Here is a 16,672-nt window from a genome sequence, read left to right on the forward strand (position 1 = left end):
CAGTAGGTGTGCTGGATATTTTTGCACCCTAGGTGCAGCACTCTGCACTTGTCCTTGTTGTACTGCATCCTATTGTGTAGTGCCCACTTCTCTAACCTGTCCAGGTCTGCCTGCAATTGTTCCCTACCCTCTGGAGTGTGCACTTCACCCCACAATTTAGTATCGTCTGCAAACTTGGACAGAGTACACTTCACACCCACATCCAAGTCACTGATGAAGATATTGAAGAGCACAGGTCCAAGGACCGAACCCTGCAGGACCCCACTACCCACATCCTCCCAGGTCTATACCAACCCATCTACTACCACTCTCTGGGTGCAACCGCTAAGCCAATTTGCCACCTACTGGACCATGTAAACATCTATGTCACAGCCTCTTAATTTATTTATGAGAATAGGATGAGCTACCATATCAAAGGCCTTGCTTAAGTCCAAGAAAATGACATCTGCCTCTACTCCTGCGTCTAAGCATTTTGTGACCCTGTCATAAAACGAAATCAGATTGGTCATGCATGATCTACCTGCTACAAATCCATGCTGGTTTCCCTGCTGCATTATTTTTCCCACTGGACTCCCACAAATATGATCCTTCATAATCTTTTCAATCCTTCATAATCTTTTTAGGTTCTCAGCCCTGTTAGACTCAAGGCACCCCTTGGAAAATGCCAGCTCTTAGCTTTTCCTTGTTTTTTGACTATGAAAAATAATAGAGCAGTTCTTTTGTTGCAGAGAACGTAGAAAGACCATAACAGGTGAGAGTGCTTTTGACATTATTCATTCCTATTTGAAATGTCTGGGCTTATCTTGTGAATCATGTGTAGGTGTTTGCATACCTAACAGTGCTAAGGCATCCTTAAAAAGATTTTATGGCATCCCACAGTGCTGCAGCACACTGGTTGAAGATCACTGTGCTAGACAGATGAGCATAAAGTGGCTTCTCTCCCCCTTGGGAGTTAAACATTCTGTTTGCGTAGTGATCTCAAAACAGAAATAATTTCTGGAAAAGTAACAGAGTGCTTCTCTAAGGAGTAAGATAAAAATAGTTGGAAGAGATCATTAATAGGAATGTATTTAAAGTCCACAGTATGAATCAAGCTCTGCACACTCTGTCTCATAGTGGAAGGACAAGGAAATATTTCCAGAAAATGAAAGCTACCAAACTTAATAAAACAAAACCAGGGTGAGTTTTTTGTTTTGTTTTTTTCCATAATGTATGATTAATCTACAGAACTCACTGTCACCAAACAGTGCTAAGGCTTAGCACTTAATTAGGTTCCAAAGAGGATTGTTATGGTTCCTGAGGACACTCTTGGATATGTTTAGGTAATAAAGGAGACAATCCTGCTTTTTTTTTGTCCAGAAGCCAATGAAATATCAAAGAAGTTAGTAATAAGCTTAGCCTAAAATGAAATTTATTCCAAAGGTATCACTATAAAATGTCTTGCACCTTCCTTCCTTCCTTCTTTTCTCCTGTTGACTCTAGTCACTATATAGGCCTGACTGCTGTATATTCTTGCTGATTATTAGATCATTGGCTGAGGTTGCACTGCAGGAAAAAAAAAACACATTTGATTCTCTGGGATCCTGAACAATTTGAAGTGTTTCTATATGTAGAGGAGTTAGGTGCTAGTAAACAGAAAGAAAAATGGGGAAGGGGGCATTGTTCAACATATTTTTCTCTCTTGTCACTACATATATAGGAGGAGGAGAGAGAGAACTGTTGAGCATAAATCGTCCCAGAGCAGCAGAGCAACACAGAATTTACTTCCTTGGTAGGGTCTGTACGTGGCTTGCCCATGGGCCCAGCTGTGCATTCCCTTACAGAACATTCTTGTTATCAATAACAGATCTCATGATTTAAATGGCAGGCTAGTAAAGAGAAAAGCTATTCATAGTTTCCAGACTTGGCAGCAAAACTCCTGATATTTGCATGGAAGGAAGAAACATGTTCATGCCTCCAGCGAGACCAAGGCTATGTGGAGGGTACAACTCTGAATGTTGCTCATGTTGGAAATAAGTTTGCACTACAGTAAATACCTATCATGAAAACAGACAAGGAAACCCTATTTACCTTTGGTATGACTCCACTAGACAGGCAGAGCTAACCTGACTGTAGCTCCTAGCACCTGCTATCCTCACGTGCTATCCCTGTGTCCCAATCCCAGTACTTTCTGCTGCAGCAGATTACACAGGGAGGCAGTAGGGTGGCAGGCATTGCGGTAGGGAGTATGGGGGGGAAGGCAGTTGGGGAGTCAAGTGGCTTGATCTCTGCCACCCCCCCAACCACCCCACAACCTCTGACCCCCTGCTTCTCTCCCCCCTACTACCGTTTACCTTTTGCTCTGGCTCCAGCATGGTTCCAGCCCGCAGGAAGAAGCACATTTACTCTAGCCCCAGCCCAGCCCAGGAGCAGTGGCAGTGCAGCACCAGCTCCAGGCCAGGCTCTGGGGCGAGCTGCTGTTGCTGCCACATCAGCTATTACCAGGCAAGCATGTGTCCCAGGCTGGAGAGGGGACAGAGCCAGAGCAAAGGTGGGGGTAGAGGATGGGGTGGAGCAAACAGGGGCAAGAGGCAGCAGAGGGCATGTAAGGGGGGAGGCAGCAGCTGAAGCTCTGACCCAACCCTGGGTTGGAGTCAGAGCCACAGCAACCTCCTGCTCCCCCACTGCTTCTTACTTGAATACAAGATGAGGGGCATTCCCTACCATGTAAATGGGGGGAAAAAACTTGTCTCGGATTTGAGTAAATATGGCATTTTCTTGTTGATTAGCTGCTTTCAGGGAGCTTCTTGGATTTTGTTTGTTTTGCATGGCATTTTTAATTGATGGGGGATGGGAAGGCAGTCTTCTGCTTGCTTGAATCTTAATAAACAAACTCCACTCTGTTTTCTAACAAGCTCTCATTGCCTTTTATCAGTCATAAGAATCCAACTTAACGGCTTATCTAAGGTCATTGGTATATTTCCATTATCTTCACTGGATGTTGATTGGGCATTTAAGCTCAGAAATCTGGGTTAACGTATATGTGTTTCTAAAGGCAGCACTGGAAGCAATTGATGAACTAGATCTTTTTGGAGCTCATGGAGGGCACAAGTCAGTGATCCACGTCCTTCCTGATGAAGTTGAACACTGCCAGGTAAAAAGTAGCTTCCCATGTTCCTTTGATATGAGTAAGCTCAAACATACTTTTTATAAAGTACTGACAAAATAAACCCCAAACTTTAATCTGCTGATGATTTCACAAGATACAGCATGCCAGCATGTTTACAGGAGTTCACCTGATTTTTGACCAATTCCATCTACACTCATTTTTAAAAAGCTCTCATTCAGCCAGTTCCCAGCTGTTTTTGAAAAATACTGATGTGTTCTATTTGCATCTAACATCATCATTTTGAAGAAGCCAAATTTTATATAATTATTTCTGTTTTCCTTTTGTGTTTCCCAGTCTATTCTATATTCCATGTTGCCAAGAGCTTCCACATCAAAGGAGATTGATGCTGGGCTTCTGTCCATTATTTCTTATCCAGCTTTTGCAGTGGAGGATGTGAACCTCGTTAATGCAACGAAAAATGAAATCATAGCCAAACTACAAGTAAGAGCTTTCTTCTTTCTGCTTCCGGAGAGGAAGGGAACCTTTTGTTTTGCCTCTTCAGAAGTTTAATGGGTGTGGCATAGTGAGTGTGCATGTGAGAGGGAGGCATAAAAAACCCTCAAACCTAACCCTAACGTAATATAAAACCAGAAAGAAACTTGTTATAAAATGTCCACTTGGGCACCTGAAGAGCAGGTTGCACAATGATTTCAAGAATCATTTTTCTCTCTTGTGTTTGCAGGGACGTTACGGCTGTTGTCGTTTCCTTCGTGATGGTTATAAAACACCAAAAGAGGTCCTGTAATTGCAGATTCTTCAGTTGACATTTTGAACAGTTTTTTTTAACCTAAGTTATCCCAACTTTGTGCCTGCATTTTTTTCTTTTTTTTTTAATCTTGTTACAAATAGGATTGTTCTGTATCATTACCAAGACTGCACAGTTAGAAAAACCATGCAGTTGTATATAGTTCATTTTGGCATACAATCCAGAAATAAACGTTACTCGACTGACAGTGAAATCTAGCTAACAGAGTGTAATGTATAGGGGGGGGAAAATGAACAGCAGCAAAACCTAGATCACAATCTGATAGTAAAAGTGGATGCTATTATAATGAAATATGTTTCTAAAGTGAAACAATGTCAGATTTGGAACTGCAGACATGTCATCATATACTGTCATTGGTGAAGTGAACTGTGGTTATCTTGGTGAGACCTAGGTTTTTGCAGCTGAGCTTGGTTGATACATTTTGGGAAATGGATGAGTGTTTTTGTGAGGCGAGTATGAACGTGAGAAGGAGAGGAATGTACGTGATGTATAGTGATGCGTGGCTTGATTCTGTATTTCCTGCAGTGTACGTGCAATGTATGAAACAAATCATGTAGAATATTAATTGCATATCTTCCACAGGAAGTAAATTCAAATTTATTTGATTTCTAGGATCCAAACAGGTTACATTATGACCCGGCTGAGCTCAAGCTCTTTGAGAAAATAGAATGTGAGTGGCCAGTCTTCTGGACCTATTTCCTAATTGATGGAATCTTCAATGGGGAGAAGATTCAGGTAAAGAAAGAAGTGGCTTCAGTTATTAAATCTATTCTCATGCTTGTTTTAAATGATCGTGTAAGCCCCCTGGATTACTTTATCTACTAGATCCCAAGATTGGTTGGTTAGGGGCAAGTCCTTTCCCAAGTGATATGCTTGGGGACATGAGTGATTGGTGCCTTCTGAATCTCAGGGGGCACCCGCAGAAGCTGCTGATAGCAGCAGCCCTGTCGGGGCGGCAGCAGCCCTACCAACGGTATCAGTGTCAGCCATCGTGGGGGGAAGGGGGGCACATGCACCCCCTACCAGTGGCCTATGCTTGGGGAAGTAGACTGAATATCAGATGTCCTGTGGAGTGGGGCTGAGAAGGCAGCCCTTTGGGCCGTGAAGAAGTTTCTGTAACTCCAGATGCACTGCTGAGTAGGTCTGCGTAGCATGGATTCATTATCCCCACTTCTTTTCCTGTTCACACCTGTTATCTGTGGGCTTCTAGCAGGGTGGATAAAAAAATCAACAATTTTTTAAAATAAAAAATTGGATTTTTTTTTATTTAATCACATTTTTCTATTTTTTATGTTAAGATGCTTTTTAAAAAAATACCCTATATAAAAATGGTTTTAATTTAAGATATTTTAAAGCTCAAAGATAGCATCATGGAATAGAGATTATAACTTTTAATAATATACTAGTTGAGACAATATATTTGTGTAATATTTTTAGAAAAGTTTTATAAATACGTCACAGCAGGCCAGTGGACTATATTACTGGCCCAATCTTATGGGGTTCTCAGAGGCTCCTCTGTAGATTAGTTAAGATTACAGAACACCAGTCTACCCAGTGGGACTCAGTGCTCAGTCTAGAAGATCCCATTAAGCATCTCCATGATGCTTAGTTTCAGTTCTCAAACTGTGGATCTGTCTCTCCAGAGATAACATACTTGTTAGAAGTATATGGACATGAGAGATAACAGACCTGATTACCTACTCATCTCTGTGAATTTGTGTACACAGAGTCAAGCCCTTACCTCTCTCTAAAAGTGCAGTTTCAAGAAGTTAAATTAATCAAGGATATCAAACAACAAGAATGCACTTTTTGTAGAAAACAATAATTAAATCGAGGCTTCCTGACTAGTGATTTTAAACCATGATTTAAATCATAAATTAAATTGATTTGTTTTAAATCAGATCCACCCTGGCTTCTAGCAGCACATTCCTCTTCCTCAACCTGTTCCTCATCTGAGAATTGGATTTGCAGAGTTGCATGCTTTGGGATTTAAGCAAGGTTGGCCCCTTGACAAAAGGCTATGTTTTGGAGAAGGAATGAGCAATTTCATTATATCTCATTGCTGTTTCCAGCACTTACTGCTGAGGAGGGCAGATTTGGCAGCCCTTTAATAACTGTTCTTTTGAGGAAGTTCTGGACTGAAGTGATAAATAGCAGTGAACCACTCAGCTTAGAAGACAGTATTATAGGAGTTATAAAGAATGAAGGGGCTGAGAAACTAATGGATGCATGATTTAAAATCATGCAGTGTGGAGAAGAGTAAAAGGGTTTCATATATGATGCTAATTTTAAAAGAGGATGCTAGGCGTAAAGCTGGGAGTTACAAACAAAGAAGCCTTTATTTTAATACCAGTTTCATAAACTGACTGAAAGAATAATTGAGGACAGAAATGTAGAACACTGAGATGAGCATGGTATGATGGGAAAAACAGAATTGCTTCTTGAGGGGGAAAAACATGCTATTTTAAACCACGTAATTCTTTAACTAAACTATTAAATAACAAAGTAGTATTAGGAAGAGGTGAAAAAAGTACTACTGAAAGGTAGAATCTGGCTAAAAGATGGAAAACAGCGTGGTGATAACAACACCCAAGATTTCATATAAGTACCATTACTTCAGGTAGCAGTAGTCTGAAAAAAGGAGATAAGTGGTCAGGTAGCAAAATTTGCAAAAGCAAAATTATTTACATTTATTCATGATTTGGCATAAGTTATAAAGAGCATCAAGCCAGGTGAATCCAAAGTGAAGGCAGATGAAATTTTATGCTGACAAAAGCTGAACTGCTCTTTCATATTGCTCTGTTCTAAAATAACTGTCAATGATCAGGAAATAAAACTGGATGCATATCAAGCAAATAATGATTTTTTTTTAATTCTGTACTAAGCTGTGCTCTTATTTACAGTGTCCTCTCTAATAGTACAAGAATAAGGGGATTTTCCATTAATCAGAAGAACCAATTTAAAATTGGTTAATAGAAATATTAATAATTAACATGTTGAATTTATTAACATGTAAATTGCAAATACAGGTTAATAGTTTAACTGAATTCAAAGTAGTAGGGGTGCAGCTGTCTATTTAGACATTAGCAAGTTATAAGTGATATGAACTGTTATGTGTTGAACAGGAACCAACCATTGACTTCCTCTGAGGGCAGGCTATTGTGTAAATGTCCGTTGCTGGTTTCTTCTGTAGCTGGCAGCTAGAAATAATGAGTCAATGAATTTGATCCCTTATGGCAAATCTTGTATTAGGAGGGGCCTATTGCTTAAATAGATCTTAAGAATAAATAAGACATGTTCATCTATTTTTTGTTTGTGTTTCATATTGCACTCCCCCCCTCCACACACACACACACACTCTCTCTCTCTCTCTCTCTTTCTCTTTTTCTCTCTCTTTCTCTCTCTCTCTCTTTCTCTCTCTCTCCCCTTCACAACAATTCTGAGGTTGTGGATCTCTGATTCAGATCCAAGATCCCAATCGTTGGGACACTGGCCACAGCTAAAGCTTGAGGTTTCTGACTGAGGTGCACGAGTACTCCTGCTGGTGCTGGAAACCCAGAAGTCCCTAGCTGGAGAATCCTGCTCTTTTACTTGGGGTCATACTGATCACCAAATACAGGGTCAGGAAGGAATTGTTCCCCTAGGTAAGATTGGAATAGATTGGGGGAGGGCTTTTGCATTTGCGTGTAGTGTTGTCAGTGGTTCTCAACCTTTTTTGTACTAGGATCCATTTGTAAACATTGATGTCAGTCCTGACCCAGTAAATAGTTTAGGTAGCTAGCTTCCTGCCAGCCTGCAAGGGGAAACCCATGCTTTCCCGTGTTTTTTTTCTTTTACAGGAGAAAATCTGTGATTTTTTTTCCCCATGTTTTTATGTAATTATTCATGACCCTTTCTATATTCTTGTGACCCACTTTTGAGTCGCAGCCCATGGGTTGAGAAACACTAATGTAGATTGTGGTCCTTTTCTTAGGATCTTCTGAGTGCATATTAACAAACTGCTTCCCTGTTGTTGAATTGACAGTGCCCTCATCTCCCTGACTTTTACATATAACATGTATAGGGTGTTACTCATGTTTCAGATATTGTTTCTTGCACTTGTAGATGCAGTCTTGAAGTGGCAGTTTTGGGGTTTCCTTTGGTTACAATAGCTGCAAACTCAGGGGGCTAGACTTGTTGGCTCAGGAGACCCCTTCTGATACTGTATTCTTAGAAAAACATGCTGTACAATATAATCTTCCTTTATTCTGCTTGCTTTTTCTTCCCCTTTTCACCCTTCTTCCCAAGAAAAATAGTAAATCCACAATAAAAGCTTCCTTCTGCTCTCCTCACCACAATTTAATGGAGATGCATTGTTCATTTAAAATGTAAACTACAGCAACTCCCCTCACCCCCTGAAGTCCAGGAATGTATTCTGCATTTGAGAGACAGAAGAAATACAGAGCATATTCAGAAATAAAAAATCGTCAAATCACTTTCATGGTGCAGTAAATTAATGATCTCTCTTTTATAAAGAATCTGCTCTTTAGAATGAGGTGGTGTTTTTTTAAGACAGTTTAAAATAAATTATAACTTGCTTTAATGCTCCGCATATTCCACATAGGTTTTATATTCCAAAACCAGGTTATAAAATAGGAAAACGTTTTCTGATCCTAATTTCTAGATATCTGTTAAAAAAAGAGAGAGAGAGAGTATGCTTATGGCCCTCCTTCGTGTCATGGCTGTTGGGTTAAGAAAGCCTGCTTCCCTCCTCCTTCTCCTTCTCCTCCCCCCCTTCCCCCCCAGCACTAGCATATTTATTAGAAAAGATCTTAATGTTGCTTTTCTGATGTGGTATGTAAAATTAGAGTTTTTCTTTTCTTGACTGTAATATGGACTCTACCTTTGCCTCTAGGTACAAGAATACAGAGAGGCCCTTGAAGGTGTACTTATTAGAGAAAAGAATGGCATTCTTCTGGTGCCAGAGCTGTATGCTGTCCCTCCTGATAAGGTATTGCAAAAAAAAAGTTAAGTGAACTGCTCCTTTTTTGAAATGCAGCTATAAAATGACAAAGCTTTAGTTGATAAATGTAACAAGAAATATGTGTAGTAGCTTTTGTGGGTTTTTCTTTTCTTTTTTAAATAATTGAGTAATAATTCACAATTTCCAGTGAAGAAACTCTGGTACCTTGCAAGTTTCCACAACTCCAAGTGCCTGATCTGAGAATATTGAATAGTAAGGAAGAACAAAAATGTTATGGAGCACTGAGAGCAGGGAGATATGTTAGGGCTGGTCTAAACATTTACACCTTGTTTCTACAAACAATATTTCTGCTCCCACCTCCCCGCAGATTATTTTGGTAGGGACTCCAAGAAAAAAGTCAGGGTAGGTAGATTATTTGTTAGGGAGTCTAAGAAATAAGGAGAGTAGGTTTTGCCTGCTGCTTTTTTTGCCTAGTATGCATTCTGTATAAAACCTTATACTGTAAAAATAATATATGAAGCATTTCTAGTGTTTCCTTGTACTCTTTCCCCTTTACAGACCTATCATGCATTGTTGTGCCAAATAAATGATCGGCTCTTTATTAATAGACTTCCCTATTTCATTCTTTAAGCATCTTTGTAAACACTGGAAGAGTGTTGTAGCATATACTTCTAGAGAGCTATGATAGTACCAATTGAACCCAGATGTTCCCTGGCAGGGCATAAGAAAATAGTCAAAATTCAAATGGGAGCATGAAGGAAGGAAGAATGTAACCAAAATAAAAAGGGAGGTTTAAATGTGTACATTACAGTCATACTCAAAGTCCCCTGTCAGCATCAGGCTCTGTTGGGCTCAACTCTGCACAGAGTCATTGCTCAAAAAATTTACGGTCTAAGAAGTGAAAACAAAAGAAAGAGGGGCATCGTTACCAATGACACATCATGAATTTGTAGTGTGCAGGTCCCTAACGGCATTAACCATTTTGGAAAATATGATGTTTAATATTTCTTTGTAACCAGATGGCTAACATCTCCTGTTTAAACTTTTTTCTATCAGGTGGATGAGGAGTATAAAAATCCTCACTCAGTGGATCGTGTCCCAGTTGGAAAATTGCCTCATCTGTGGGGCCAGTCTTTATATATCCTTGGTTGTTTGTTAGCAGAGGTAACTGTGTTTCTTGTAAAATAAGCAAGTTAATATTGTACATCACTTTGCAATCAATTGAGTATTGCCTAGTTCCAAACTGCTGTTGGTCAGGGACAGTTGGTTCATATTTTCTGGAAGAAACAAGCCTGCGATTCTTGGGTAGTTTATGTCCTCTGTTTCTTTTGAGAGTACATGGAATGGGTCAGTCGGTTCACTGTACATATTCAGGATGTGGTTCTTGTGACCTGTATGAGTTCTAGATGCTCTCAGGTTTCTTCACCAGAGAGCATTGCAATGTGGTCTGGGGCTCTCAGATTAGTGAATAGCAAACCTCATACTGTGAAACAAGAAAGTATCAGCTGCAGGGCCATGGAGAAGACTGGCCAGATCTATTGCTGAGCCAGGCATTGATCTCAAAGGGTATGAGGAAAGTCCAAGAGTTTGAGAGCCATAGGGAGTGTGGTAGGGAAGGAGTTAGTTACATACAAAGAGCTTGGAGTGTATGAGGAAGGAGAGACCTTTGTAGGTTGAGTAAACCTTATAAACACTTCTCTGAACTGACCATCCAACTTCTAGGAGCCTACTAGAAGTTGGTTGTAGACTGAGCCTACTAAATACATGGTTCAGGATACACGTTTAGGTTTTTGGTGTAGTTGCAGAAAATGCCAGCATCAAAGGGCACCTATACACATGCTCTGGGGCAGAAGGGTTGGGGGGAGCGTTTTAATTAGAGTGGCTCTCGAGAGCCTTCAACATCTCATGTATTCAGCGTCCCGCATTTCAAAATGGCAGCGGGGACACTTTAAAGGTCATTTGACAAGCTTTCATTAAAACGCCCCTGTGGCCATTTTGAAACAAGGGGATGCTGAATACATGAGGCGCTGCAGCATCCTGGAGCTTTCTGATTAGAACGCTCCAGGAGACTTGATTAATCGCGTCAGAGCACATGTAAAAGTGCCCAAACAGATCAACTGCAAGAGTTCCAGATCCAAAATGTTGAAAGGAAGTTATACAACACTAAACTGTTTTCACAATCACAACACTAAACTAGTTTTTTGGAATTTCATTTTGCAGTAAGAAACAACCTAAAGTTTTATTTTACTATGCAAGATTTTCAGTAAGGAGCTAAAATGGCTAAATTTTTTATTTAATTCTTTTACATATGAATTGAAGTTAGAGGATTAGGATAAGGTTTTTCCCATAAATGGAGATTTTCAGATGTGATTAAAGGTATTTTCTCTGTTTTTATTTTCTTTATTCCTCCTTTTTGTCTTTTATCCTAGGGATTTCTAGCTCCAGGTGAAATTGATCCTGTAAATAGGAGATTTTCCACTTCTTTTCAACCTGATGTTGTGGTACAAGGTTGGTGATTTGTAGTTGATGCATTGTGAATAAAAGGAGATGTTATTAAGCTTACTTTAACCTCTCGGTAAAAAAGAAAGGCATAATTAAAAACAAAACAAAAAAAAAGCATCCTGGGGCATAGAGAGATTATTGGCTGTGAAATCTTACACTGCTGGGCATGCTTTTCTTCCTCAGTTGTTGTGTGGCAAACAGATGCCGTGGTGATGATATCCACGAGAGAGAAACTGACCTTGACATTTTTTCATTCTACTAGTTTTCTTCCATGAAGGAATTAACTTCAATCCATTATTGTATTAAAACTCTTTTGTGAACAGTTGAATTAAATGGTTTTCACTTGCTTCCATCAGTTACTGAAAAGTCAAGCCCATGCTGATGGCAAGGGCAGCCAATGTGCCACTTGCTGTGGTGCATAAATGGAATTTTTTCCCTTCTGTCCCTGCCCTAAGGGGCCAGGTTTGGGTGAATGCAGGAGAGTTTCAGACTATCTTCACAGCTAGTGTGTGTGTGTTGGGGCAGGGGGAAGGTCCCAAACCTGCAAATCCAGTGCCTCTTTAGAGGTGGGGAACAAATTAGTCAGCAGAAAACAAGCATGCTGCTACTGACAAACTTCCTGCTACCTCTTAATGTTTCATAGAAGGATAAGAGGTTTTATCTTGATCATCACCAGTACCAATGCTAGAGTTTGCCTGCCTGCCTGCCTTTGTGGTGGTATCATCTAGAAAGACCAGATTAGGGGGAAATAGCAGACTCCTGGAAGCTGATCAACAGATAAAGCCTCATTTTGCTTTTTGCAGTCGTGCAGCTCCTGTTTTGTCAAGAGCAGCCTTTATGCCTCTTTTCTTCCTTTTGGCCCTAGCAGCTATCGTTCTAGTTTATCTCAGCCTATACAGTGGAGCCTGTGGTTTCTTCCTCCTGTTCTCCCACACAGACAGTTCTGGGGTAGTAATACAGATCACAAGCTGGCACCTAAGGTGGGGACTGTTCCCTCACCAGTGATGGTTTCTTTGGTGGGTAGAGATGGGATATTGTTTCTCTTAATGAATATTCATGACCACAGCAGTATGGCCTAACAGGGCTGCACAGAGTACCTCCCAGTCCAGCAAACTGGCATATGTGGATCAAGAACTTGGATTATAAATTCCTCTGTGCATGGACCTGGTTGTCTTCTGTCTTCATACAGTACTCGTCACAGCAGGGCCCTGAGCAAGAACTGAGGTTACTTCTGCTGTATGTATAGCAGCATGTGGATCCCGCTACTACATATGTGTATGTTGGCTAGTTACATCCTGTTACAACAGCAGAGAGAACTGGGGAAAACTGGCCTGAAAACTGAAGAATGAAAGATGACAAATATTCCTGGAACCCCAGTGGTATTGTTAGACTTGCCAGTCAAAGCAGAATATGACTCTTACATTTGTAGATAGCTGGGCGTTAGGAAGAGGCTATGATGGGTGGGGTCAGAACAAACAGCAGTAATTATGATTAAAATAGCAAAGTGCTCTTTTTTTGTACAGTTACTGTTTTGGCAGAATCCAATGAAATAAAGAAAATCTTGAAGCACCATGGAATCAATGTGCAGAGCATTGCTGACATCCACCCAATGAGAGTACAGCCCGCACGAATCCTGAGTAACCTGTATACCAAGCTTGGTAGGTGCCATCACCAGTCTGTCCTGTGAAATCCATTATTTTTTCTTTTCCTTTCCCTTTCCTTCATTTCCCTGTTTTTATTTGCTTTGCTTCTGGGATCTTCTAGAGCATTAAAGCATGCGTGTGTGTGAATGGCAGGACTACACACTACCTAAGTAAGACTAGTGATAAATCATCCAGTGTTGACTGCATCATATAAAGGGTCTGACAGAAGAATGTGTTTATTTTGCCTCCCTTAAATAGGATGTGCTGGATTCAAAGTAATGCACCTTTCCTATCAAGTTTCACAGTCTCACAGAAGCTGGTTCTGTTTGCTTCTGCAGAAACTGCTTTCAGAGGCAGGCTGGGCATAGGGAAAGAACTGAAAGGAGACAGGAACAGAGACTGGCCATAATTCTCAATCTGCATTCTGGAAAAAGGTTTTCTTACAAATTTGCATAAAAATGAGAAATTGCAAAATTTTCTACAGCCAGGATATTCTGATTATTTCTTCTGTCTTCCAGAAATATTAAACCATTTGTTCTGATTATCTTGAGTGCGTTGTGTGACCGCCCCTAACTGCACAGGGCATCCCAACCAGAGAGCCTAGAAGCCTTGAGAGCCCTGACTCCAGGTGAAGCTGTCAGGCATCCTGCTGGTTCAAGGAGCCTAGAAACATCTATTACAGTTCAGGTCTGATCTCTAAAGGCTCCCTAGACTAAAAACTAAAATTGAAGTTGGAGTCGGGGCTACCAGGATTTCTGGCCTCAGCTCCACGAGGACCCTGAAAGGCCTGGTGTTCCCAGGAGTTCCTCAGCTGGGGTGTCATGAAACTAGGCAGGTTTCTGTCAGGACCCTGCCTGTTCTTTGGTGGGCGGGTATGAGAACTGATATATAGTGGCTTCTGCCATTCTGCATTTTGTGATGAAAACTAGAGGTGCACCAATACATAGGTCCAATATTGGATCAGTACCGATATAAATAAAATTGCCTATATTGGCTATCGGTCTGATGGGGCCAATAATTTGGCTGATAAATGCCCGTGCTGCGCACAGCTACAGCACAGCATGGAGCAGAGCTGACAGCATGGAGAGCTGCCTCCTGCTGGTAAGACGGAAGGGAAGCGGGGAGGGAAGGGATGGGGGGGGGGGGCGCAGATCAATGCCCCCCCCGCGGTGAGGGAGGGGGCAGGGACAGGTGCTGAACAGGTGGTGGTGGGGGGCATGGGACAGAGGTGCGTCTTGTGGGGTGGGGCAGCTCCCGCCACTGCTTGCACCCTGGGGTAGGGGGGGTGCCTCCAGATCTGCATGGTGCAGGGCAGGTTGCAGCTGCCGGTTGGAGCTGGCACTGCGCGGGGCTTTTCTTTCCAGGGGCTGGGTTCAGAGTGGGCTCGGGTGATGCTGGAAGGAGGCTGCACCCACCCCAAATTTCACCGCAGCTCTGCTCCCAGCCCCGTGCCGCCACCCGCTGCAGCCCCAGCTGAACACCCCTCCTGTACCCAAGCACCAGGAAAAGTTGGGGCTGTGCCAGGCGGCAGCACAGTGCTGGGAGCAGAACTGCAGTGAAATTCGGGGTAGCGTCAGCATCCTCCCAGCGCTGCCGGAGCCCTCTCTGAGCCCAGCCTCTGGCAAAAAAAACCCCATGCAGTGCCGGCTCCAGCTCCACCCCACAACTGCAGCCCGCCCTGCATCATGCAGATCCCCTGACCTCCCAAGCAGCAGCGGGAGCTGCCTCTACCTCACGATCCATGCTTCTGTCCCGCTGCCCGGCCCGTTTGGGCAGTGTCTGCCCCTGCCCCTGTCCTCTCCCTCACCATGGGAGGTGTTGATCTGTTGTGTCGTTCCCCCCCCTCCCCCCCCAAACACACACACACCCCTTCCCTCCCCTTCCACCGCACCGGACTTACCACCTGATGGCAACAGTATCTGATGACATATCAGCCGATACTGATCTGATTCCTTAAATATCGGCTATCAATATTGGCCCCCAAAATCTCTATCGGTGCTCCCCTAACAAAACTGATTTATTCAGAAGATTCACCTGGCTCTAGTTAGAATTCCAGTCCAAATGAACATTAACCGTGGACTTTTCTAATTATTACTGCCAGAGGGGTGTGGGTATTTTGGGGATCAGGATTACAGAATCATAAGACTCTTTCCTTAGGAAAGTCTACTATGGGGGTGATTCAGCAACAGTAGGTCCTTTTTACCAGGGGCAGGGATATCTGTTTTGGGTAGAACTTACCTGGGCCATTTCAGTATTTCCAGTGGCAGTTAGGATTACAGTGCTGTCTATAGGTCTCGGCACCCTCAGGGTGTGATGAATTTGACACCCCTGGCTTACAGGTAGAGCTTGAAGCAGCCTCAGAAGGTTTGTTTGATAATTCAATTTGGGCCTTGAGCAAAATAAATCTTGCAGAAAAAATCAGAAAATCACTCATGCTGCTTGGAGGGAGAAATGAATTCTTATCTTCCTGATGGGTAGGAAGGCCTGGTTTAGGCCCAGATTTTACCTTACTTTGTACTGGTTTTCTTTTGCAAGTGGATGATGAGGTTAATTACATGCAGTGTTCTTTGTTTTAAACATCTGGTAGTAGTTGTAGATCATGTGCACTTCTTTTGTGGTAATCATCCTTATGCTGAGCACTACCTGGACCCCATAGACAAGTCGCGCTAAGAAAGGGTCTCTGATGCGTATGCAGAGAAAGACCTATTTAATTTCAGGACCTATAGGAAATTATAAAATAACATAATGCACCTTAATCCCCTCTTTGAAACTCCTTTCATGGGTAAGGGGCTGATGATGGCAGATGATGACCCCTGCAGTGGCATCCTGTTCAAGAGCTACAAGCTGAGGGCTGTGAAAAGATGGTCTTCATTCTTTTTTTTTGATCTTGCCTTCCAACCCCCCTCCCCTGTCCCAGGACCTGAGGAAGGGTTTTTAAAACTGCTGTTGTATCTACTGAGCATCCCCTTCTAGCAATGAACAATTTGTGAAGATTCCTGCAAGGGAAAGCTCAAGGAGAGCTGTGTGCATGCTTGCAGGACAACCCCAAAGAGATTAAAGGTTCAGAAGGGTTTCTACCATGGGCCTTTGCTTAGAAAACTGTACCATCCTGATATCACTGAAAATGATGAAGCAGGTACAACCTGGAGGTTCCTGGTAGGGTTGTGCAAAATTTCAACAGGTGTTTTGTTTTGAAGTTGCTTCAACATGTTTTGAGCTCGAAACAGTGAAATCAAAGTGAATTAAAAGGCTTCAAAATGAAATGAGGGCACTCAGAATGTTTCTAAAGTTTCGGAATGTGTCGAGTTTTGAGGCAGCTCGGTGGCGGGAGGCAGGGGAAAGCCAGGGCTGTGCTCGGCAGGAGGCAGGGAAGAGTCAGTGAGGGCATGGCTTTTGTGGTGGAGGTCCTGTTGCCCACTAGGGCACGTTTTTTGGGGGGTACATAGGCCCCAGCGCCAGTGAGGGCTCAGGATGTTGGGGTGCACTGACCCTGGCGCCAAAAGGCGTGATCTTAAAAGGCCAGGGTGGTCTGGTGCACCTGGGTGGGGAGCAGTTTTGTTGGGTTTTTTTCCTTTTGTGGACTGGGGTGGCATGGATTCGGGGCAGTTCCCCAGATTTGAACTTGCAGGCCCCTAGCTGTGGGGCCAGGC

General features: G+C 42.5%; 1 protein-coding gene across 7 annotated transcripts in view; it reads left to right on the forward strand.

Moving 5' to 3' along the window:
- PHKA2 (phosphorylase kinase regulatory subunit alpha 2) overlaps nucleotides 1-16,672 on the forward strand; it is an 83,490-nt gene that overhangs the window by 14,173 nt on the left and 52,645 nt on the right. For 5 of the 7 annotated variants that reach the window (XR_001373537.3, XM_059720884.1, XM_014608224.3 and 2 more), the window contains 8 exons: nucleotides 3,035-3,133; nucleotides 3,443-3,589; nucleotides 3,831-3,884; nucleotides 4,527-4,649; nucleotides 8,809-8,904; nucleotides 9,934-10,041; nucleotides 11,307-11,385; nucleotides 12,903-13,037. Coding sequence is in view for 6 of the 7 variants with exons in the window: in XM_059720884.1 (XP_059576867.1) it covers nucleotides 3,035-3,133; nucleotides 3,443-3,589; nucleotides 3,831-3,884; nucleotides 4,527-4,649; nucleotides 8,809-8,904; nucleotides 9,934-10,041; nucleotides 11,307-11,385; nucleotides 12,903-13,037 (841 nt within the window). In the remaining variant the exon portion in view is untranslated. Of the gene's footprint in view, nucleotides 1-1,085; nucleotides 1,180-3,034; nucleotides 3,134-3,442; nucleotides 3,590-3,830; nucleotides 3,885-4,526; nucleotides 4,650-8,808; nucleotides 8,905-9,933; nucleotides 10,042-11,306; nucleotides 11,386-12,902; nucleotides 13,038-16,672 lie in introns of those variants that run through there. The other 2 variants (XM_019495038.2, XM_014608226.3) reach the window with 2 other exon arrangements.

This window comes from Alligator mississippiensis, chromosome 1 (assembly GCF_030867095.1).
Source record: "Alligator mississippiensis isolate rAllMis1 chromosome 1, rAllMis1, whole genome shotgun sequence".
Lineage (NCBI taxonomy): Eukaryota > Metazoa > Chordata > Crocodylia > Alligatoridae > Alligator > Alligator mississippiensis.